At 46.2% G+C, this 24,963-nt stretch overlaps 1 protein-coding gene across 2 annotated transcripts in view; it reads right to left on the bottom strand.

Moving 5' to 3' along the window:
* ZNF185 (zinc finger protein 185 with LIM domain) overlaps positions 1–24,963 on the bottom strand; it is a 103,621-nt gene that overhangs the window by 16,127 nt on the left and 62,531 nt on the right. For both annotated transcript variants that reach the window (XM_065556254.1, XM_065556255.1), the window contains exons 19-22: positions 23,847–23,942; positions 23,324–23,422; positions 18,174–18,284; positions 840–938 (exon numbers count right to left, since the gene is read on the bottom strand). In XM_065556254.1, the coding sequence (XP_065412326.1) occupies positions 840–938; positions 18,174–18,284; positions 23,324–23,422; positions 23,847–23,942 (405 nt within the window). The remainder of the gene's footprint in view (positions 1–839; positions 939–18,173; positions 18,285–23,323; positions 23,423–23,846; positions 23,943–24,963) is intronic.

Raw genomic sequence — 24,963 nt, 5'->3', positions numbered from 1 at the left:
ACCACAGAGCCAAGGCGCATCATGCCCCAGATGGATTCCAGGCTGCCTGCAGAATCCAAAGAAGGAACTGGGCAATCAGCAGCTGCACTGGCTGAGGACCCCAGAGATCATGGGGAACTGTAGACCAACACCAAGGAAGACAGGATAGGAAACAGCTCAGGGGACTTAGACATTGCTCTGGTTGGAGAACCAGGGAACAGGTCAGCATGTTTTGGGGGGATCCCCACTGACTCAGTGGCAAGCACACTCGCCACTGCCAGAGCCCTGGGTTGGGACTCGGAGAAGCAGGGAGGACCCGAGTCCCCCTATCCCAAGCGCCATACACCCCTAGAAGGCACTCCACTTCTGTAACAGGCCAATAGGCCAACACAGCCACACAGAGGTGGGCTACTCTATTGACTCCAGCTATTGGGCCACACAGACCCACGAGGATGCACTACCTCGTGTTATTGTCAGGGTCACCAGCATAGGACCTAACTGGCTGCGGTACATCCTTTCCCTTTCTTTGGACCAGATGGGACCTAACACCCCATGACAGGGGGTACCTACACTGTTATAAAGAATCAATACAGCCTCAGAGAATGAATATTAATGTGTGATGAAGAATCCACAAACATTCTGAATACTCATTATACTTCCTCATCCCCATGTCCCCAAAACTGAAATTGAAATCCCCAAAACACATTGATTTAAAACACAATCCAGCTAACGGCAATGTCCATGACTGCTGCCAGGGGTTCAATAGGAACAGGCCCACTATGCTCAAGGTATTGAATGAACCAAGTGATAGCACTCTATTTGGCCTCGCAAATAAGGGTTTCATCCTGCTGGCTCCTTACCTTTGCATATTGGGGTCGAATTCATTGTGCCCTCTGGCTTTAGGACTCTCGTATCTGGTGTCCCTGGGGCTGCTTCTCCCTTCATAACCTGGGACAGTTCTGTTAAGGAAGCAAGAAAGCCCAGTAACAGCTCCAGGACATGACATGTAGCAATTCAGGTATCGGGTCAATTCCAAATATTTTGGCTCAATGGAGATATTTTAATGTAGCTCCCTTTCTGCCCTTCCCTGCTTCACACACCTGAGTTCTGCAATGCAGCAAAGGTCCGAAGGCCATGTAACCAGTTCCTGCAAGAGCTAACACTAATGCTTGATTACTAAGTTGAGGCTTCTCTTGCATAGCTGCCTGGAAATTGACCTGTCTTGAACTCCGCTGGATCTCCTGGCGCTCACAACAAATATCACTGCACCATCTGCAATTCCCAACTGCTGACTTGGGGGGTGACAAGCTGACTATGGGCTTGGCAACCTATGCATGTCAAGCAGTCCATGTATTGACAGAGTATGTATTTCTCCAGCATAGATCTGACTTTAAACTGCAAGAAAAACTCTATTTTTCAGACAACACAACATTCCATAGTTCTGTTTCTTACCATATAAGTGCTTTGGGACACAGACTGTGTCTGTGTTTGTACAGCACCTATATTAATAACAGCACCACATAGTTCTTACATAACACTTCCCTCCAGTAGATCTAAAAGCACTTGACAAAGGAGATCAGTATGATCTCTATTCTACAGATGTGGAAACTGAGGCACAGAGTGGTGAGCTGACTTGTCCAAGCTCACCCAGCAGGCCAGCAGCTGAGCCAGAAATAGAAACCCAGGTCTCCAGAGTCCCAGTCCACTGCTCTAGGCACTAGGCTGCACTGCCTCCTAGGCACCCTGATCCTGATTGGGTCCTCTTGGTATAACTTGGTATATAAGTCTAACTATTAAATTATGATAAAAAATTAATGGTGAATTAAAGAATGAAGGAAGGTGAGACTAAGGCCGTAGAGAAATGAATAGCTCTCTGGCCTATACATGTGATGCCCTTGCTCTGTGCACTGTGACATATTCCCTCTGAGTCCCAGTGGTGTAAAGCAGATCAGCAATGCAGCACTGCTCTAAAACACAGCAAACTGACCTCCTGGCATCACACTCTGCCAGAGTGGTGAGGAGAGACCACAATCTGCGGATATCTCATGCATTTTGTTGTTGGTATTTATTTATTTATAATACAAAAATGCCTATGGGCTACAACTAAGACCAGGGCCCCATTGTGCTAGACTCTGCGCAATCATAGCAAGAGACAGTATTGGCCCTAAAGAGTTTATAGTCCAAAGAGACAAGACAGACACGGGTGGGAGAAATGAAGTATTATTATGCCCATTTTATAGATCAGGCGCTGAGGCACAGAGAGAGGAGATGATTTGCCCAAGGACACATAAACATAATGAGATAAAGCCATGAATCATAGGGCTAGAAGGGACTGCAAGGGTCATTTAGTCTAACCCCCTGCCAAGATGAAAGAAAGGTCAGGCTGGCCACCTAGGAGGAGAACCACACCTTCTCTTCTTTTGCTGAGGAGCTGGAGATCAGAGACTCTTGTTGGCTAAGGGCACAGCTACATTCCCAGAAAACACCCCAGCACTACAGAGTAGGGCATGCCAAAGCTAGGAATTGAACCAGGAACCTTTAAACCTTCAGTCTAACGCTCATGCAACGGAGCTACTTCGGCAACTAAATGAGCCCACATCTCCCAAATCCCAGTCCAATGTCTGACCCTTGCTGCATTCTGTGATGTCTGGTAACACTACTCCATGTTACTGCTGCCAATCGGTACAAAACAGGCTCCCATAGCCTGTTCTTCGATTACAGACCACAGTCTACATGATGCCTGGGCCTGGGCATAAGACTCAACTTTGCTTTCAGATCCCTAGCCACACAGTAGCTTACTCTAAGTATCTCAATGGTCTTTCAATGACCATTCCCAACTCCCTTACCTTCTGGTATTGTATACTTGGTTGTCCAGCTATGATGGGATCCTCTGACTGAGTTCTGACATGCTGGTGTTGTATTGTTGGCGGTTCAGATATGAAGGCATCACATGACAGGTCTCTATCATGCTGAAAGTACTCTGTCTAGAGTGGGAGTTGGACCTGTTAAATATTAGTGTCACTGCAGCCTGTAAAGTCCCTCAGAGAATGAATTTATTTGCTATGCTTAGCTTTGCAACAGTTAACCCATAAAGAGTCATAGTCTACATTTACTCCCACAATTGTAGAGATGAACTTCCCAACACAGTACGTGGATGCAAAATTCAGTAGTGCTATTAGTGATGCTCTGATTAACCTGGTGCCAAGGAATTAAACATGATCAAGCACATTCCGGGAGTAAAATCCTTGCTCTCTTTTCATTATTAATAGATGTATACAATCATACACAGGGGCAGTCCGTCCTTCTCTCAGCCAGTGTTATGGGCTTGTTTTTCTGTCTACGTGGTTGGACTGCTTGGGTCGGCAAACAGTGCACCCTCGACAGGCCATCAGCATTGCCATGCTTGATTCCAGACCTATGATGTACTCTGAAGTGTAAAGGTTGTAGCAACAGGAACCACCTTGTTACTCTTTTCAGAGTAGCAGCCGTGTTAGTCTGTATCTGCAAAAAGAACAGGAGTACTTGTGGCACCTTAGAGACTAACAAATTTATTTGAGCATAAGCTTTCGTGGTCTACAGCCCACTTCTTCAGATGCATAGACTGGAACATATAGTAAGGAGATCTATATACATACAGAACATGAAAAGGTGGAAGTAGCCATATCAATTCTAAGAGGCTAATTAATTAAGATGAGCAATTATCAGCAGGAGAAAAAAAACTTTTGTACTGATAATCAAGATGGCCCATTTCAGACAGCTGACAAGAGGTGTGAGGATACTTAACATGGGGAAATAGATTCAATCTGTGTAATGACTCAGCCATTTCCAGTCTCTATTCAAGCCTAAATTAATGGTATCTAGTTTGCTTATTAATTCAAGCTCAACAGTTTCTCGCTGGAGTCTTTTTTTGAAGCTTTTCTGTTGCAAAATTGCCAGCTTTAAGTCTGTTACTGAGTGACCAGAGAGGTTGAAGTGTTCTCCTACGGGTTTTTGAATGTTATGATTCCTGATGTCAGATTTGTATCCATTTATTCTTTTGCATAGTGACTATCCGGTTTGGCCAATGTACATAGCAGAGGGGCATTGCTGGCACATGATGGCATATATCACATTGGTGAAGGTGAACGAGCCCCTGATGGCGTGGCTGATGTGATTAGGTCCTATGATGGTGTCACTTGAATAGATCTGTGGACAGAGTTGGACAGAGTTGGCATCGGGCTTTGTTGCAAGGATAGGTTCCTGGGTTAGTGTTTTTGTTGTGTGGTGTGTGGTTGCTGGTGAGTATTTGCTTCAGGTTGGGGGGCTGTCTGTAAGCGAGGACTGGTCTGTCTCCCAAGATCTGTGAGAGTGAGGGATCATCTTTCAGGATAGGTTGTAGATCTTTGATGATGTGCTGGAGATGTTTTAGTTGGGGGATGAAGGTGATGGCTAGTGGCGTTCTGTTATTTTCTTTGTTGGACCTGTCCTGTAGTAGGTGACTTCTGGGTACTCTTCTGGCTCTGTCAATCTGTTTTTTCACTTCAGCAGGTGGATATTGTAGTTTTAAGAATGCTTGATAGAGATCCTGTAGACATTTGTCTCTGTCTGAGGGATTGGAGCAAATGCGGTTGTATCTTAGACCTTGGCTGTAGACAATAGATTGTGTGGTGTGTTCTGGATGGAAGCTGGAGGGGTGTAGGTACGTATAGCGGTCAGTAGGTTTCCGGTATAGAGTGGTGTTTATGTGACCATCACTTATTAGCACAGTAGTGTCCAGGAAATGGACTGCTTATGTGGATTGGTCTAGGCTGAGGTTGATGGTGGGATGGAAATTGTTGAAATCACGGTGGAACCATGCCCCTCCCCATGATATACCCAAGGTATTTGGCTTCTACTAGCCCATTTATGTATTTGGAGGGATTTACAGTGAGCCCCGCCTTCCTCAGGGTGTCCAGGACTGCTTCCACCTTCTCCAAGTGCATACCCTCAATGAAATCCTGACTCCACTAGTGTCAATGGCAAAACTCCCTCTGTATGATTGTATACATCTATTAAGGGCTTCTTTTCCATGGGTCCAGATGATGAAGATGTCATCAATGTAGCATAAGTAGAGTAGGGGTGTTAGGGAACGAGAGCTGAGGAAGCGTTGTTCTAAGTCAGCCATAAAAATGTTGGCATACTGTGGGGCCATGCGGGAGGAACAGAACTGGGTGTTCTTCTCTGACCAGGAATGCTCTGTCCTGTTTCTTCCAGACTGGTTGGGGCCAATTCTGTATTGCCTCTAACTTATTTAGCTGGGGCTTCACCATGCCCCTCCCCACGATATACCCGAGGTATTTGGCTTCTACTAGCCCAATTGCGCATTTGGAGGGATTTGCAGTCAGCCCTGCCTTCCTCAGGGTGTCCAGGACTGCTTCCACCTTCTCCAAGTGCGTCTCTCAGTCTGGGCTATGTATAATGACGTTGACGAGATAGGAGACCGCATACCTGCCATGTGGACGCAACAGCTTATCCATGAGACGTTGGAAAGTTGCGGGAGCCCCATGTAAACCAAAAGGGAGGACAGTGTACTGATACAGTACCTCTGGTGTTGAAAAGGCTGTCTTCTCTTTGTCGGCCTTGGCCAGGGGGATTTGCCAATAACCCTTGGTCAGGTCAAGGATGGACAAAAATTGTGCTTTTCCCAATTGGTCAATTAGCTCATCTATCTAAATTGGGACACTTCATTCAGTTTCCGGAAGTCCTTGCAGAACCTCATACTGCCATTGGGCTTAGGTACTAGGACAACTGGACTGGACCATTGGCTATGAGACTCTTCAATGACTCCTAACTTCAGCATTTTCCTGACTTCTTTTCACCTCTGGTATCTGGTATGGCTTAATATTCACCTTCACTCCAGGATCTGTGAGGATGTGATGATGAACCTTGGTAGTCCTGCCTGGCTTTTCTGAGAATACGTCTTGGTTGCGTTTGACCATGTTGATCACTTCAGTTCGTTGGTCAGGGATCAATTCCAGGGATATTCTCACTTGGCCGTGCCAGTTGCTTTCGGGCCGGCGGCGACCCTAGAGTGAACACATGAGCTTCTCTGTCTTGCCAAGGTTTCAACAGGTTTATATGATAGATCTGTTCCGGCTACCGGCGACCAGGCTGTCGGACCATAAAGTCAACCTCTCCAATGGCTTCTATTATCTCATATGGCCCCTGCCACCTGGCCAGGAGTTTGCTCTCCACTGTGGGTACGAGCACCATTACCCAATCTCCCACCTGGAATTTTCGGATCATCGCTCGGCGATTGTAGTATGTCTGTTGGGCCCCTGGCGCCCTCTCCATATCTTCCTGTACTAAGAGGGCAACTTGGGCTATCCTGTCTTTCATCTGCAACACATGCTCAATAATGTTTCTCCCTGGGTTCGGCTGTTCTTCCCAACTCTCTTTGGCAATGTCCTGTATGCCACGGGGGTGGCAACCATATAACAGCTCGAATGGGGAAAACCCAGTTGAAGTCTGAGGAACATCCCTTATAGCAAACGTTAGATATGGCAGCAGGGTGTCCCAGTTCTTCCCGTTCTGGCTCACCACCTTCTGTATCATGTTCTTTAATGTTCTATTAAAACGTTCAGCGAGGCCATCAGTCTGCGGATGATAGACTGATGTTCTTATGGTCTGTATGTGGAGCATTGCACACAAATCCTTCATTAATTTAGACACAAAAGGGGTTCCTTGATCTGTCAGGATCTCTTTGGGTATCCCTACTCTAGAGAAAATTTGGATTAATTCCTTAGCTATGGTCTTGGATTGGGTGTTTCGTAGGGGCATGGCCTCGGGGTATTGGGTGGTGTAATCTAGCACAACCAGTATGTGCTGATGGCCCCGGGCTGACTTCTCCAGTGGGCCTACTAGGTCAATAGCTATCCGCTCGAATGGGACTTCAATAATCGACAGAGGTACCAAAGGGGCCCTTAAGTGTGGTCAGGGGCCATGTAATTGGCATTCAGGAGAGGAGGCGCAATATCGTCCGACCGCCGCAGCGGCACAGGAGGCAGCGAACAGGGCTGCTAACAGGGAGTTTGAGTGGGAGTCTCATTGGAGGAGAAGGTATCTGTACTTGCGTCTGTCTTTGTAGTGCTTGTGTGTGTAGAGGCCTGTAGGGGCACTGTGCTGGGAGGGCAGCCGAGCCCTGAGTAGGGGGCGGAGCTTGGCTGATTAGGTGGCCTATAAAAGCGGCCGCCCAGCCAGGCAGCGGCACAGCTGCGAGCAGCGGCACAGGAGGCAGCGAACAGGGCTGCTAACAGGGGAGTTTGAGTGGGAGTCTCATTGGAGGAGGTGGAAGGGGAGGCAGGAGGGCGCGGTGTCCTGTGTGCTCCGTTTCCCCAGGTGCAGTGGGCAGAGACTACAGCGGCCATGAGCCAAGCAGCAGGGGACACAATGCAGATGATTGCATGTGGAAGCTGTGGTATGTACATGGTGCTAGCGGGGGTGCCTGAACAGAGGTATGTCTGTATGAAGTGCCGCCTAATAGAGCTGCTGGAAGAAAAGATCCGAGGGTTGGAGATGCAGGTAGATACCCTGGTAGAGTTTAGAAGGGGGTTCGAGCAGCTGATGGAGGAAAGGCAAGGAGGGGCTGAAGGGGAATGCTCAGGGGTTCAGGTGGAAGCAGGGACTAAGGTCTGTGAAGGGGGAATATCTGAGGGAGAACAAGGGCAGTGGAAGCATGTGACCGTGAGAAGCAGGCCAAGGAAAAGGAGGGCTAGTGAAGGGGAAATAGAACTCAGGAACAGGTTTGGGTGTTTGGATAGCGAGGAGGGGGGGCAGCAGGTGGTAACTGAAGGTGGGAGGGTGAGGAAGAAGAGAAGAACAGCTAGTCCAATAGAGAGAGGGGAGGAGTTGATGGAGACAGCACCAAATCTGGGCCCCGGGAGGATACAGGATGGCACAAGGGGGAGAATAAGGGAAAATAGGAACGGACACAGGTTATGACTAGAGGGAACAGAGGATAGATTAGTAGATCGCACTGTCACCAGGCAAAGGCAGGTTTACGTGATTGGGGACTCCTTACTGAGGAGGTTAGACAGGCCTGTGACCAGGGCGGACCCAGAGAACAGAAGGGTGTGCTGTCTACCGGGTGCTAAGATACGGGATGTGGACCTGCGGCTGAAAAGGATCCTAAAAGGACCCCTTGATAATCCTTCACGTAGGAACAAATGACACGGCTAGGTTCTCGTTAGAGAGAATCAAGGGAGATTATGCCAGACTGGGGAAGACGCTCAAGGAAATCGAGGCTCAGATCATCTTCAGTGGGATTCTGCCTGTTCCTAGAGAAGGGCAGCAAAGGGCTGACAGGATTGTGAGGATAAATAGCTGGCTAAGGGAGTGGTGCTATAAGGAGGGCTTTGGGATGTATGGTCACTGGGAGGCTTTCGGGGACAGACAACTGTTCTCACGGGATGGACTTCACCTGAGTAGGGAAGGAAATAGACTTCTGGGAGGGAGGCTGGCTCATCTCATCAAAAGAGCTTTAAACTAGGAATTTGGGGGAGACGGTTGGGAGATGTCCAGTTAATCTCCACGCCAGATTCCAACATTGAAAAGGAGGGTGATGAGATAAGAACAGATATAGCCAGGGAGAAGGGATTGGACATAAGAAGGAGAGGGGGGATAAACAGCAAGGGGTCCGTACCAAATTGCATAACTAATGGGAGACAGGCTAAACGGCATACATTAAGATGTTTATACACCAATGCGAGAAGCCTAGGTAACAAAATGGAGGAATTGGAGCTCCTGGTCCGAGAAATGAAACCGGATATTGTAGGAATAACCGAAACATGGTGGAATGGTAGTCATGACTGGAGTACAGGTATGGAAGGGTATGTGCTGTTTCGGAAAGATAGGAACAAAGGTAAAGGTGGGGGGGTAGCATTGTATGTCAATAATGAGGTAAACTGTAAAGAAATAATAACTGATGGAATGGATAAGACGGAGTCTGTCTGGGCAATACTCACACTGGGTAAAAGAAGTACTAGAGCCTCCCCTTGGGGTGTGCTATAGACCGTCAGGATCTACCCAGGATATGGACAGAGAAATATTTAATATTTTTAGGGAAGTAAATACTAATAGGAACTGTGTAATCATGGGAGACTTTAACTTTCCGGATATAGATTGGGGAACAAATGCTAGTAACAATAATAGGGCTCAGATGTTTCTAGACGTGCTAGCTGATGAATTCCTTCATCAAGTAGTAGCTGAACCGACGAGGGGGGAGGCCATTTTAGATTTGGTTTTGGTGAGTAGCGAGGACCTCGTTGAGGAAATGGTTGTAGGGGACAACCTTGGCTCGAGTGATCATGAGCTAATTCGATTTAAACTAAATGGCAAGATTAACAGAATTAAATCAGAGACTAGGGTTTACAATTTCAAAAAAGCTAATTTTAATAAATTAAGGGGAATGGTAAGGGAAGTGGATTGGGCTAACATATTTATGGATCTAAAGGCAGATGGCGCCTGGGATTATTTTAAGTTGAAGTTGCAGGAGCTGTCGGAGGCCTGTATCCTGAGAAAGGGAAAATGGTTAGTAGGAAAGAGATTTAGACTGAGCTGGATGAGCGAGCGTCTCAAAGGGGTGATTAAGAAAAAACAGAAAGCGGACAGGGAGTGGAAGAGGGGAGGGATCAGTAAGGAAACTTACCTTATTGAGGTCAGAGCATGTAGAGATGGAGTGAGAAAGGCTAAAAGCCGTGTAGAGTTGGACCTTGCGAGGGGAATTAAAACCAACAGTAAGAGGTTTTATAGCCATATAAATAGGAAGAAAACAAAGAAAGAAGAAGTGGGACCGCTGAAGACTGTAGATGGAGTGGAGATAAAGGATAATCTAGGGATGGCACAATATCTAAACGAATATTTTGCATCGGTCTTTAATGAGGCTAATGAAGGGCTTAGGAATAGTGGCAGCGTGACAGAGGGGAATAAAGGAGGGGGGGGATTGACATTACCGTATCCGAGGTAGAAGCCAAACTTGAACACCTTAACGGGACTAAATTGGGCGGACCGGATGATCTTCATCCGAGAATATTGAAGGAACTGGCCCGAGAAATTGCAAGCCCGTTAGCGATAATATTTAATGAATCTATAAACTCGGGGGTGGTACCATTGGACTGGAGAATAGCTAATGTGGTTCCTATTTTCAAGAAAGGGAAAAAAAATGACCCGGGTAACTACAGGCCTGTTAGTTTAACATCTGTAGTATGCAAGGTCCCGGAAAAAAATTTTGAAGGAGAAAGTAGTTAAGGACCTTGAGGTCAATGGCAATTGCGACAAATTACAACATGGTTTTACGAAAGGCAGATCGTGCCAAACCAACCTGATCTCCTTCTTTGAGAAAGTAACAGACTTTTTAGATAAGGGAAATGCGGTGGACCTAATATACCTCGATTTCAGTAAAGCGTTTGATACGGTACCGCACGAGGAATTATTGGTTAAATTGGAAAAGATGGGGATCGATATGAAAATCCAGAGGTGGATAAGGAACTGGTTAAAGGGGAGACTGCAGCGGGTTGTACTGAAAGGTGAACTGTCAGGTTGGAGGGAGGTCACCAGTGGAGTTCCTCAAGGATCGGTTTTGGGTCCCATTTTATTTAATCTATTTATTACTGACCTCGGAACCAAATGTAGGAGTGGGCTGATAAAGTTTGCGGATGACACAAAGTTGGGAGGTATTGCCAATTCGGAGAAGGATCGGGATATTCTGCAGGGAGACTTGGATGACCTTGTAAATTGGAGTAATAGAAATAGGATGAAATTTAATAGTGAAAAGTGTAAGGTGATGCATTTAGGGATGACTAACAAGAATTTTAGTTATAAGCTGGGGACGCATCGGTTGGAAGTAACAGAGGAGGAGAAAGACCTCGGAGTCCTGGTTGACCGCAGGATGACTATGAGTCGGCAATGTGACATGGCCATGAAAAAAGCCAATGCGGTCTTGGGATGCATTAGGCGAGGTATATCTAGTAGGGATAAGGAGGTGCTGCTTCCATTATACAAGGCACTGGTGAGACCTCATTTGGAGTACTGTGTGCAGTTCTGGTCTCCCATGTTTAAAAGGGATGAACTCACACTGGAACGGGTACAGAGAAGGGCCACTAGGATGATCAGAGGAATGGAAAACCTGTCGTATGAAAGGAGACTCGAGGAGCTCGGTTTGTTTACCCTAACCAAAAGAAGGCTGAGGGGGGATATGATTGCTCTCTTTAAATATATCAGAGGGATAAATACCAGGGAGGGAGAGGAATTATTTCAGCTCAGTAATAATGTGGACACAAGAACAAATGGATATAAACTGGCGGTGGGGAAGTTTAGACTTGAAATTAGACGAAGGTTTCTAACCATCAGAGGGGTGAAATTTTGGAACAGCCTTCCGAGGGAAACAGTGGGGGCGAAAGACCTCTCTGGCTTTAAGATTAAGCTTGATAAGTTTATGGAGGGAATGGTTTGATGGGATAACGTGATTTTAGTCAATCAATCAACAGCGTGCCATCGCGGGTAAATAGTATCAATGGTCAATGAGGGTCTGGCTGGAGAATCTTGCCTACATGCTCGGGGTTCTACTGATCGCCATATTTGGGGTCGGGAAGGAATTTTCCTCCAGGGTAGATTGGCAGAGGCCCTGGAGGTTTTTCGCCTTCCTCCGCAGCATGGGGCAGAGGTCGCTAGCTGGAGGATTCTCTGCGACTTGAAGTCCTTAAATCACAGGATTTGGGGACTTCAACAGCTGAGTCAAGGGAAACGGGGTGGGTCAGCTTTTGTGGCCTGCATCATGCGGGAGGTCAGACTAGATGATCATACTGGTCCCTTCTGACCTTAAGGTCTATGAGTCTATGAGTCTATAAATTCCAGGCCAAAAAACCTCTGTAGAATTCGATCGAGGGTTTTATCTACCCCTAGATGCCCCCCGAACAGATGGCTGTGGGCTAGATCCAGCACACCCCTCTGATGCGTCTGCGGTACTAAAAGCTGTTCCTGGATCCGGGCTACTCTGTATAGCAGACACCTCTTTATCATATAACACTGCTCTACAGCCAAAATGCTTCTGAAATAAATGTAGTCAAACTTTACTAATTCTGGGTCACTGAGAACGAAAATTATGCTTAAAATTGTTGATTGGCTCTAGTTTTCAAGATATGCTATTGGGTCAGTATATACGACCCTTGACTTGGGAATGGCGAAGCATAAGTGAGTTATAAAGGGAAGGGATCTCAATTTAAACCTAAATGACTAAAATACATCTTTGACTGGATCTATGAATAAATCTATGACTGGGTTTGGACAGTACTTGCTTTTTAGGCAAAACCATGAATGATGCAATCTGAAGCTGGTATTGCGTCATACATGATATGAATTGCATCATGTTATTCCTAGAAGTCATGGATGATGCAATCATAATGAAGCTTACATCACTCTGCTGAACAAATTGCCCTATATCAGCTCTAGAAATCATACAGTGTCGTGCTCTCTTATTTGTCAGTGTTTGATTTTGCAAAGGGACACATTTCTGTTTAGCCAAAGTGAGCAGAGATGCCTCGTACTTGTGTGAACAGTGCAGATAACTTCTGCTATGTTTGTGGTGAAGTGGCTTTTGCATCACAAAAGCGCAGTATAACTACTATAGTTAAGAAAGCCTATCACCTTTATTTTGGCTGCAAAATTGGAGATCAGGACAACAGGTGGACCCCACACATATGCTGCACCACTTGTGCAACAAATCTTCGCCAGTGGTTGAACAGGAAAAGGAAATCTATGCCTTTTGCAGTGCCAATGATTTGGAGAGAGCCAACAGATCATACCAGCAATTGTTACTTCTGCATGGTGCCTCCAGTTGGGAAAGGTGTGTCAAAGAAGAAAAAGTGGACTGTGCATTATCCAAACATTCCATCAGCTATACGCCCAGTACCCCACGGAGAAGGACTGCCGGTTCCTGATGCACCAGAATCATTCTCACTTGAGTCAGACAAGGAAGAGGAAGAGGATGAAACTTCTGGTCCTGAACCATCAATGTCACAGGACCCACATTTTCTCCCATCCTCCTCCTCTGAACCACACCTCATAACACAAGGTGAACTGAATGACCTTGTCAGGGATTTGGAACTACCCAAGAGTAAGGCAGAGCTGTTGGGCTTCAGACTACATCAGTGGAATCCCTGGCAGATGATGTTAGGGTTTCCATGTTCCGTGACCGTCAAAAGTCAACCCTACCCTGGTACCTCATCCCACTCCCCCCCCCCCAAGAATGTGCATGTGTCAATATATGTGTGCTGTTGGGCTTTTTGTTTTTGTTTTAAAAGAAAAGTTATTTGACAGATAACCACTCTTTATTTGTTTCCATGAAAGTTATGTTAGCAAAAGGCATCAACAAATACACAAGCTCTGTAATCTTTTGTTTACATTGAATCCTTGGCCTGAACAATCACAAGTGCTTCCTAGCCTAGTAAAACTCGACTTCATTAAGCACTGCAGTCCCAAGCATAGCAACAAATATTACTCGTTCTCATTTTCGAAGTGTTGCTGCAAAGCCTCCCTGAATCGAATTGCCCCATGTTGTGCCCCTCTAATAGCCCTGGTGTCTGGCTGCTCAAAAATCAGCAGCCAGGTGGTCTGCCTCAGCAGTCTACCCCTGAGCAAACTTTTCATCCTTACCTTCACAAATATTATGCAACGTGCAACACGTGGCTATGACCATGGAAATATTTTCCTCATTGAGGTCTAACCTGCCATAAAGGCATCACCAATGCACCTTTAATTTGCCAAACGCACATTCCACGGTCATCCTGCACGTACTCGGCCTATTGTTGAACCACTCCTTACTGCTATCCAGGTTTCCTGTGTACGGCTTCATGAGCCATGGCATTAAGGGATACACCAGGTCTCCCAGGATCACTATGGGCATTTCAACATCCCCAATGGTGATCTTCTGGGCTGGAAAGAAAGCCCTTGCTTGCAGCTTTCTGTAGAGGCTGATGTTCCTGAAGATACGTGCGTCATGCACCTTTCTGGACCACCCCGCGTTGATGTCAGTGAAACGGCCACGATGATTCACAAGCACCTGCAACACCATGGAGAAGTATCCCTTCCTATTTATGTACTCCATCACAAGGTGGTCCGGTGCCATAATTGGAATATGCGTGCCATCTATCACCCCTCCACAGTTAGGGAAACCTGTTTCTGCAAAGCCCTCCACTATTTCAAGCACGTTGCCAAGAGTCACGGTGTTTTTCAGCAAAATGCAATTAATGGCCCTGCACACTTGCATTAATGCAACCCCAATGATCAACTTCCCCACTCCAAACTGATTCGCAACTGACCGGTAGAAGTCTGGAGTCGTCAGCTTCCACACTGTGATCGCCATGAACTTCTCCACCGTGAGGGCAGCTCTCATTTGGGTGTCCCTGCACTGCAGGGCTGGGGCAAGCTCAGCACACAGTTCCAGGAAGGTGGCTTTCCTCATCCAAAAGTTCTGCAGTCACTGTTCGTCATCCCAGACCTGTATAACAATGCGATCCCACCACTCAGAGCTAGTTTCCCAAGCCCAAAAGTGACTTTCCACTGTATTCAGCTGTTCTGTGAATGCCCAAAGCAACCTAATGTTGGCCATATCCAAGTCGAACAGCACGTCAGGCAACTGTGATTCCCGTTGATTCTAGAGCTTCAACATTAACTCCACTGCCATTCGCAATGTGCTAGTGATAGCTGGCAGAGCATTCGAGAGCAGAGCGAAATCCATGTTGTTGTCAAATAGAAAACATGGGACATTGAAAAATGCCGCAAACTGAAGACGGAAACATACTGAATGCTGGAAAGGAAAGCAATGCATTGTGGGACAGTGAGCTCGGATCCACGGTGCACTGCAATCCCCTCTGCCTTCCCATAACACCTACTGGCAGAAGGTGGAGAGCTGAACTGTAGGATAGCTACTCACAATGGATTGCTCTCACTGTCGATGCCCCAAGTGTGGATGCGCTATGCGGACAGCGTATGACAGAGTGAACACACAAAATCGATTTTCTTTAAATGCTTTTTGATCATTGACCAAACTCTCCATTAAATAGTTCTGCCAGTGTAGACATAGCCTTACACTGATTGGAGAAACTCTGTCACTGGCATAGGTTGTGTTTTCACTAAGCACTACAGTGGCACAGCTGCATCACTATATGTGTAGACAAGCCCATGGTTAGCAATCCTGACTTCTCACTTTGCAAAGCTTGTTACCTTTATTCTATGGCTCTAGGACTCTCATATCTGGTCTCTCTGGTGCTGCTTCTCTCCTCATAACCTGGGACAGATCTGCCCAACAACAGCTACAGCACTTGGTACCTGAATCATTTTAGAGCTCAGTTCTGTGCACTGAGAAAAAAGGGCAAAGCCGGGCTAGTCAATGATTGTTTCAACAGGGGCATTTAAAAGGTAGGGCAGAGCAGGTGACAGAGTGGTTACTTGTGTTTCACATGTGTCTTGTGTGTTTTTATCTTCCTCTCTCATTTCATTGGGTGGGACTGGGGAGGGAGGGTGTGATGGGGTGTCCACACCGAACAAGGCCTGAGGGGGTAAATTAGGCCTGTTAGCCCATAAGCCAGGGAGTGCTAAGGCCTAGTTTTCTGATGAAGTCCAGCTGGAGGAGGAGCTGGCCAGGTTTATAAAGCCAGGAAGCTGGCAACAGAAGATGGCAGCAGGGAAGTCATCTGCAGTCACTCCCTGGGAAAAGGGAGAGGTATTGGGGCATTTGAGAGTAGCCTACATTTTGAGCTTGTACACCCAGAGCAGTAGGGGAACCAGAACCTGTAGGAAGGAATCCAGGGAAGGAGCAGCCAGGGCTGAGGGAAAGCAGACCACAGTTGCAGGTTAAGGGTCCCTGGACTGGAACCTGGAGTAGTGGGCGGGCCCATGTTCCCCTGCCAGTCACTGGGGAAGTGACACCATCAGAATAGTGCTGGAGAAAACTGCCTGAGACCGTTTGTGGGAAGAACTTTGGGTAACCCCGAGAAGAGGAAACCACATAGTGACCCAGACAGAGGGCTGAGTCACAAAGAAGAGGCTGCAGTTCCTGGAGTGAGAGGAGTCGCAGTGTGAGACAGGCTGAGTGAAAACATCGCCAGAGGATCGTGCAATGCCTGGCAGAGCTAATCCCCAGGATGATCAGTAGGAGGCACCACCTGCATTGAGCGAACCCCATCACAGAGGGACAGGTTTCTCTCTTACCCAACAGCCTGTGAATGGGTATAGCTCAAACATGAGTGGGCCCCTTAGAAACCTGAAAAATCCCTCTTGGCTCATTCTGCATCTCCTTGCAATGAAGGGCAAGGATCTACATTTTGGGAATGTCCAGTGCATTCTCAGATACCTTGCACCCTAATTCCATTAGTTATTACTGCCTACAGGTACAAAAGTGTGTATGTGTCTGCTCTCACACTGGAGACAACAGGACAACCCCCAACCAGAACCAGGAACTAACACCCTCAAATCTGTTTTCAGTTTCCTCTTTCCCAAAACATCTGGCACCAAATTTCTCTTGTCCTCAGGCTCCTCTTTGATATAACCAATCCCACTATCCCACTTGCCTTTGGAAGGCAGGTTCTAAACTCTCCATATATGGTAAGCCCCCACTGTTAGCCTCTGTGCTAGTGATGGTGTTGTCTCTGGAAAATGACATGGACCTGAGAAAGAAGAGAAGCATGACTTGTAGGAAAGGGATTCATGAGTTTGCTTTGTGGAACTATAGCCTGAAGTAACTAGCATTCAGAAAACACTTTCATGCTGGAAAAACACATGAGAAGCCTGGAGCCAAAATGGGCTCTAAATCTCAGTTTATCAACAGTCCACATTTCTATGGAAAATAGAAATACAAGTCAAGATTTCTGCCCATAAATTGAGTCACAATCATAGAGTCACAGAGTTTAAGGCCAGAAAGGACCACCAGATCATCTAGTCTGAGCTCCTGTCACAGGCCACCAGCACCACCCAGCATCCACATACTAAACCCAACAATCAAAATTAAACCAAAGTATAACAGCCCACATAAGAATAAACTACTGTGTGCCACAGGCAGAGAATAGGAGGCACCAAGATGCACCAGTGCCCGATGCCTCTGCAACAGCAGGGAAATTATTATGTGAGATATAGCCAAATAGTCCTGGCATGTGACCTTCATCCACACACTGCAGAGGAAAGTGAAAAACCCCCAACGTCACTGCCAATCTGCCTTGGGGGAAATTTCTTCCCAACCCCACATGCAGTGATCTGTTAGACTATGAACATGTGAGCAAAACCAGCTAACCAAGCACCTGAGAGAGAATTATCAGTGCCACCTCAGAGCATTGGCCCACTTCATCCAGTGTCCCATCTCCAGCTATGGCCTGCTCTGAAGGAAACAAAAAAATACCCAGAATACATTGGGGGGAAAATCCCTTCCTGACCCCTGAAGGTAACCATCTGAAGCCCTGAAGCCTAAGATTTTAGAAACACTGGACATGAACCAAAAGGGATCCCACCATCACAAGCAACCCCATCATACAACCTCACTCACAAATTTGTCCAGCTCTCTCTTAAAAACTAAGTACTTACATTGGCAAATATATTCTTAGGTTGTTTATAAGCTTTGGAGCAAATTCCACCCCCAATTATGCCCAATCAGTGCCACTGAAGCCAATGGAGTTGCAGAGGTATAACTGAGGCTGAAATGTGTCCCTTCATAACTGGAAGCTGGGAGATGAGGAAAGGGAATCAATCCCTAACTCAGGGTAGCCAAGACTACGAACTTCTAAAATGAGAGTCCTGTGGCTCCCATGATCTTTAATTTGGATGCACGGCCCAGAGAATACAAGTCCCAGCATTCCTTGCATATTGGGCCATGTCTCCATAAGCAGGTCCCACCTCCATATTTAAGTTGCAGGCCTCCGCATCCAGATCCATTTTATGCACAGTAGGCGTGACCCTGGGGCTTCTGGCAAGATGTCAGTGCAGCCCTTCACTGGGCAATGTTTGGGTACCTCAGGTCTAATTAATGTGCGTGACAGATGTTTTTGCCCCCACTCTCATAGAAAATGTAGTTAACAGTGTCAAGCAATGGAGTGAGTATCCCACAGACAGCATCAGCCAGGGAAAGGATTTCATTAGCCTCGTGTGTGTGAAGAAAGTTCAGTGTAAAACAGGGCATGAATTCCCTGGCTCCTTACTGTGCCGTGTTCACGTCAGGCTCAGTGTGCTTTCTAGTGGTAAGAGGCTTGGATCGGGTAGTAGATATGTTCTCATTCTCAGCATCAGTATTGCCCTTCAAGGGAGAAAGCCTAGGGAAGAAAATAAAGAGGTTTTCTTAAGAACATGTGAAAAATTAATATATTGGACTATGTGGAAATCCATTCCAAAGATAGGAACCATCAGGCTGAAAGCTGGAGAAATATTATGCTAGGCTTGAGCTTTTCAAAGCTGCCTTGGAGATTTGAATGCACAATTCCAACTGAAATGCATGGGTATGATGTGTTTAAATCCCCTAGCTGGCTTTGAAAATCTTAGCTAAAGGCCTATTGTCTGTGACAGTCACAGAGGGAAAATATTAGCCATTGGAGCATGTACTTCTGCCAGACGTAGGTTCCTTCCTGCTAGCATTGCTATAATTCTCTCCATTGACACAAGTCCCACAGAGAAATACACATATTGAACACAGCATCTAGGCAGTGTCCTTGAAGGCCTGGATAACACTGAGTTACATCTCTGGGCCAAACGTCGGCTACTCACTAATATTCACTGCACCATACTGATGTAAATGGGTAGAGCTGGGTGAAATTTTTTGGGTGAAAAATGCATATTTCGTGTCATGAGTGTTCTGAGCCTGATGGGTCATCCAAGGTAATTCCCTATGAGTCCTAAGGGCCCAGACAATCCACAAGCAAGGGTCTGACCAGGTGACCCCAAGGCAGGTACATAGGTTCCTAATGGAATAAGCCATCCAGGCACCGGCTTCTAATTTTCCCAGGGAGTGCTCAACCCCCGTCAGCCCCATGCCCCTCCCCCACTCCACCCCTTTCCCCAAGGCCCCATCCCACCCCGCTTCTTCCCACCCCCACTCCACGCCCACCCCACCTCTTCTCTCCCAAGTGCACTCCGTCCCCACTCCTCCTCTTCCCTCCCAGCACCTCCTACACGCAGTGTGTAGAAGGCGCTGGAAGGGAGGGGGAGGAGTTGATCGGCGGGGACCGCCGGTGGGCGGGAGGGGGAGGAGGGGAGCTGGCTGCCAGTGGGTGCTGAGCACCTGCTAATTTTTCTCCATGGCTGCTCCAGCTCTGGAGCGCCCACGGAGTCGGCGCTTATGGCAGCCAATTCAATCTGCCCAGTGTTGCTACCAGCTGTCTGGTAGTTCTGAGAGACTGCTCCTGACCCTGTCCCTTCTCCAACCACAGACAGTTGCAAAAATTTTGTTTTTACATCTTGGAAAGGAAATGTTTTGACTTTTTAGTTTGAAAACATTCCTTCCCCCCATGACAGTCTATAGCTAGGGGGAGCATATTGTAATCCCCATATTCTTCATTTTCATATAATCGTGATCTCACATATAAAGCATGCTTTGTAAGGTATCAGGGGAAAGATTATGATCTTCTGAAAGTCATTTCTCTATCCAAATATGTGTATCATTAGTGCATATGAAATTATGAGAATTGTGTTGTATGGAGGTCACTAAAGCATGCTGTAAGTTGGGGAATCAGCCAGATATTAGCTCCCCAGAGGCAACAGCAAGGAAAGTAACCAATGCCTGGGTGGGGTGTCAACGAGCCCATCAACAGCTATTGTCCAGCAAGGGAGCTACAATGTGATCAGGAACAGTCAACATGGATTCACCAAGGGCAAGTCATGCCTGACCAATCTGATTGCCTTCTATGATGAGATAACTGGCTCTGTGGATATGGGGAAAGTGGTGGATGTGATATATCTTGACTTTAGCAAAGCTTTTGATACGGTCTTCCACAGTATTCTTGCCATCAAGTTAAAGAAGTATGGATTGGATGAATGGACTATAAGGTGGATAGAAAGCTGTCTAGATTGTCGGGCTCAGCGGGTAGTGATCAACGGCTCGATGTCTAGTTGGCAGTTGGTATCAAGTGGAGTGCCCCAGGAGTCGGTCCTGGGGCTGGTTTTGTTCAACATCTTTATTAATAATCTGGATGATGGGATGAATTGCACCCTCAGCAAGTTCACAGATGACACTAAGCTGGGGGGAGAGGTAGATACGCTGAAGGATAGGGATAGGGTCCAGAGTGACCTAGACTAATTGGAGGATTGGGCCAAAAGAAATCTCATGAGGTTCAACAAGGACAAGTGCAGAGTCCTGCACTTAGGAAGGAAGAATACCATGCACTGCTACAGGCTGGAGACTGACTGGCTAAGCAGCAGTTCTGCAGAAAAGGACCTGAGGATTACAGTGGATGAGAAGCTGGATATCAGTCAGCAGTGTGCCTTTGTTGCCAAGAAGGCCAATGGCATATTTGGATGTATTAGTAGGAGCATTGCCAGCAGATCAAGGGAAGTGAGTATTCTCCTCTATTCGGCACTGGTGAGGCCACACCTGGAGTATTGTGTCCAGTTTTGGTTCCCCCACTACAGAAGGGATGTGGACAAATTGGAGAGAGTCCAGTGGAGGGCAACAAAAATGATTAGGGGGCTGAGGCACATGACTTATGAGGAGAGGCTGAGGGAACTGGGCTTATTTAGTCTGCAGAAGAGAAGAGTGAGGGGGGATTTGATAGCAGCCTTCAACTACCTGAAGGGGGGTTCCAAAGAGGATGGAGCTCGGCTGTTCTCAGTGGTGGCAGATGACAGAACAAGAAGCAATGGCCTCAAGTTGCAGTGGGGGAGGTCTAGGTTGGATATTAGGAAACACTATTTCACTAGGAGGGTGGTGAAGCACTGGAATGGGTGGTGGAATCTCCATCCTTAGAGATTGTTAAGGCCTGGCTTGACAAAGTCCTTGCTTGGAGAGACTCAGCAATGCCACACAGACATGCCTGGATTTGTGTTCTACAAGCACATGGACTGAGAGTATAAAACAGGCAGAGTGGACACATACTGGGCCCTTCTCCTGCCCCACCTATGCTGCAAGCAACCAAGACACTGAGAAGAAGACTCCAACACAGGAGATTGGCCCAGGTTTAAGGAACAAACCTGTGTATTAAGGACTACAGTATCCAGTGGTGTGAGAAAAACTGCTTAATTTAGTTGCTGCCCAGTCTAATAGGGTTGAGAGTTCAGACTGCGTGCTTATATTTTATTTTATTTTGGTAACCACACTGACTTGTTATGCTTTGGCTTATAATCACTTAAAATCTATCTTTATAGTTAATAAATCTATTTGTTTATTCTACCTGAAGCAGTGTGTTTGGTTTGATGTGTGTCAGAGACTCCCTTGGGGATAACAAGCCTAGTACATATCTATTTCTTTGTTAAATTGATGAACTTATATAAGCTTGCAGCGTCCAGCGGGTATAACTGGACACTGCAAGATGGGGGTTCCTAGGGTTGTTTCTAGGACCAGAGATATTGGCTAGTGTCATTCGGTTGCACGTAGCTGGGAGCAGCTTACATGCCAGAGGCTGTGCATGAACAGCCCAGGAGTGGGGGTTCTCACAGCAGTGCGGGGTAAGCCTGGCTCGCAGAGTCAAGGGTTGGAGTGACCTAGCAGACCATGGGTCCGGGTAACACCGGAGGGAAACATCACACCCCCACCCCAACTTTTCTAAATTGCCAGCAAATGGACAAATCCTTTATTTACCCAGCATCTGTTGATGAAGTGGTGTGGTTTGCTACTCAGGGAAGAAACTTGCCTTTTGACTTCTCGTTGGACAATGTCTGAACTTTCATAATCCAAATTGCTCTCCTGTGATGTCAGAGTTGGGATTGCCGGGTGTTATGGCTCATGGTTTAGTGTGAAGCAAAGGGGTTAGAGATAAATGCATTTCTGTGCTTTTGAGTGGGATAGGAATAAAATAAGATGGAGGAATTCTTCCGCTGAGTAGCTAACTTTGGTGTTTGCAGTGTTGTTATAGCCAGGTTGGTCCCAGGATATAGAGAGACAAGGTGGGTGAGGTAATAGAAGATATTACCTCACCCATCTTGTCTAGCTAACTTTGTGTTCGTCCCACTGATTGATTACCCTCTGTGACACAGAGCCAGAAAGGGTTACACAACTAGCTGGCTAATTGACCCAGATTCAACCTTCAGAGACATATTAGTAGATAATGTTTGTGGTTTTGTGTGTTTATATACATATTGTTAGAGGTTAACAATGTAACCAAACAGTTCCTGTCTATTGCTGTATTCTGTTAATTCAGAGATCAAAAGGAGATATTAACATTTAAATGAACTGTGAATGTAGTGATATCACTGTCTTGATTTCTCTTTTAAGTATATAGCAAATCACCTGCAAAAGGTGGGAGACAGGCATAGCTAATCCATGTAGCTAATTACTGGTGATGTTTAAGAAACAGGAGGTTACTTCAAAAACACTACTGTTCACCCAAGGACTGTATGCAGTCAAAAGGCTGCCGAGAAAATATATAAAGGGCTTTTGGGCTCTGATCCTTTCATCTCAAATCTGCTTATGCTTCGTCAGGGGAAGTTTGAGCCACATGACTGAGATCTCCACTTCTATTCTGGATCACCCTGATATTGAACTCTGGACTAAACCTATGGACTAATTCTGAAAGAACTCTTTGCAGCTCTAAACCTGAGCCATTCTTTTTAGGTAACCTATCATTTAAATCAACTTCTGATGCCAGTGTGACACCAATTTTTTAAAAAGGCTTCAAAGGTGATCCCGGCAATTATAGGCTGGTAAGCCTAACTTCAGTAGCAGGCAAACTGGTTGAAACTATACTAAGGAACAGAATTATCAGACACATAGATGAACATTGGGAAACATTGGGAAAGAGCCAACATGATTTTTGTAAAGGGAAATCATGCATTGCCAATCTACTGGAATTATTTGAGGGGGTCAACAAGCATGTGGACAAGAGTGATCCAGTGGATATAGCGTACTTAGATTTTCAGATAGCCTTTGACAAGGTCCCTCACCAAAGGCCCTTAAGCAAAGTAAGCTGTCATGGAATAAGAGGGAAGGTTTTCTCATGGATCAGTAACTGGTTAAAAGATAGGAAACAAAGGGTAGGAATAAATAGTCAGTTTTTAGAACGGAGAGAGGTAAATAGTAGTATCCCCCAGGGGTCTGTATTGGGATCAATCCTATTCAACATATTCATAAAGGATCTGAAAAAAAGGGGTAAACAGTGAGGTGGCAAAATTGGCAGATGATACAAAACTACTCAAGGTAGGGCCATACCTTTCAGAGTCCAATTCCCCAACCTCCATACACCCAGGGATTCTGTGTCTTGGGTCATTGATAGTAATATTGCTTTCTGTAGAATGAGAGCTGGACCTGCTGAAGAAAGAAAGTCATTGCAGGCCATGAAGAGCCCCAGAGATCGGCTAATGGCATCACGATCTGAAACAGCACATTCTTAAGTGATCCCTTTCCACAAGGAAAAATGTACTGTGGGAAAAGTGTAAGCAGTAGGAATGAAATGCGGAATCCCATTTGGTCAAGGCCTCTTAGTACCGAACATTAATATGGACAGTCTAGAAAAAGCGCTATTATTGTCTGCAGAAAACTATATGATGTTTGATTATATATTGAGCATTGGCAGTGTGCTCAGTGCCGTACAATCATAAATGAAGACCGGGTACCTGACAATCTAAATCAAAGTCCCGATTCTACTTCCAAGACTTACCAGTGCAATATCCTCAAGATTTTCCTTAGAGTCCTTGTCTAATATCACTCAACAAAACACACATCTCCCCCTCACCTGTTGAAATCAAATTCTTCATCATCCAGGTGCATGGGGACTTTGTATCGGATCTCTTGGGTAACAGCGCTGCTGTCTCCAGAAGAAGGGCTGGACCTACCAAAGAAGGAGGGTCATTCCAGTATGCAAAGGACCTTGGAAATTGGCTCATGGAATTAGATTCTGAAATGGCAGAATCCTTTGTGAAATATCTGCTCCAGAACATGGCAATGTGGGGGAAGTATAGGCAATGCAAAATAAGCGTGGACTACAGAACTCCTTTTCCTAAACTCCTCTTAGCACTACCCATTAATCTGGGGATGTACAGCATTCTATGAGCTTTCCTCCCAGCAATAGTAGCTTGACAGTTGTAAGCAAAGTGCAATAGCCAACGGAGTCTGACCCAAGGTCAGCACCTGCACATCAAGCCAACATCCAGGGTCAGACTGGGAAGGAAGGAGGTCTTATGATTAAGGCACAATGCTGGGACTGAGAAGACATACACCTCTAATAGCTCTGCCACTGATTCACTGTCTGTCCTTTGGCAAGAATCTTTTAGTTGCTGTGCCTCTGTTTCTTCATCTGTAACATCGGATAATCATATTTACTTATCTCAGAGAGGGGGTTGCAAGGCTAAGTTCACTCATGTATAATTAAGGGGTTAAGGTGTGAGCTGCTATAGAAAAGATTATTTTGTTACTTGGGCTCTCTTATGCTGGAGGTAGGAGACCTTTAGCATGGGCTGTATTCCACCCAACTATACACAAGTGCAAGGTCTACAGAAGTCAGTGAGAGTCCTGCATGCATTTCTGAGGGCTGGATTGTACCCATGAAGACACGCATGCAATGGACAGATCTTGGGAACATTGGAAGAAGCTTGGGCTATATTAGATCAGTTCACTGAGATTTGATTTTTCAATGGATATCATCTGAATATTAATTACTCAAATTAAGCCCCTTGGCAGTGAGTTTGGAATTGGTTGGCCTAATTGCCCTGAACATTGTAGAGTAATAAAGTTTAAGGCCAGAAGGGACCAGCAGATCATCTAGTCTGACCTCATGTATGTCACAAGCCACCAGCACCACACAGCACCTGCACATCCAGAATTAGAGCAAACTACTGTGTGCTACAGGCAGA

This window comes from Chrysemys picta, chromosome 9 (assembly GCF_011386835.1).
Source record: "Chrysemys picta bellii isolate R12L10 chromosome 9, ASM1138683v2, whole genome shotgun sequence".
NCBI lineage: Eukaryota > Metazoa > Chordata > Testudines > Emydidae > Chrysemys > Chrysemys picta.
This window is presented reverse-complemented; position numbering and strand designations above follow the sequence as displayed.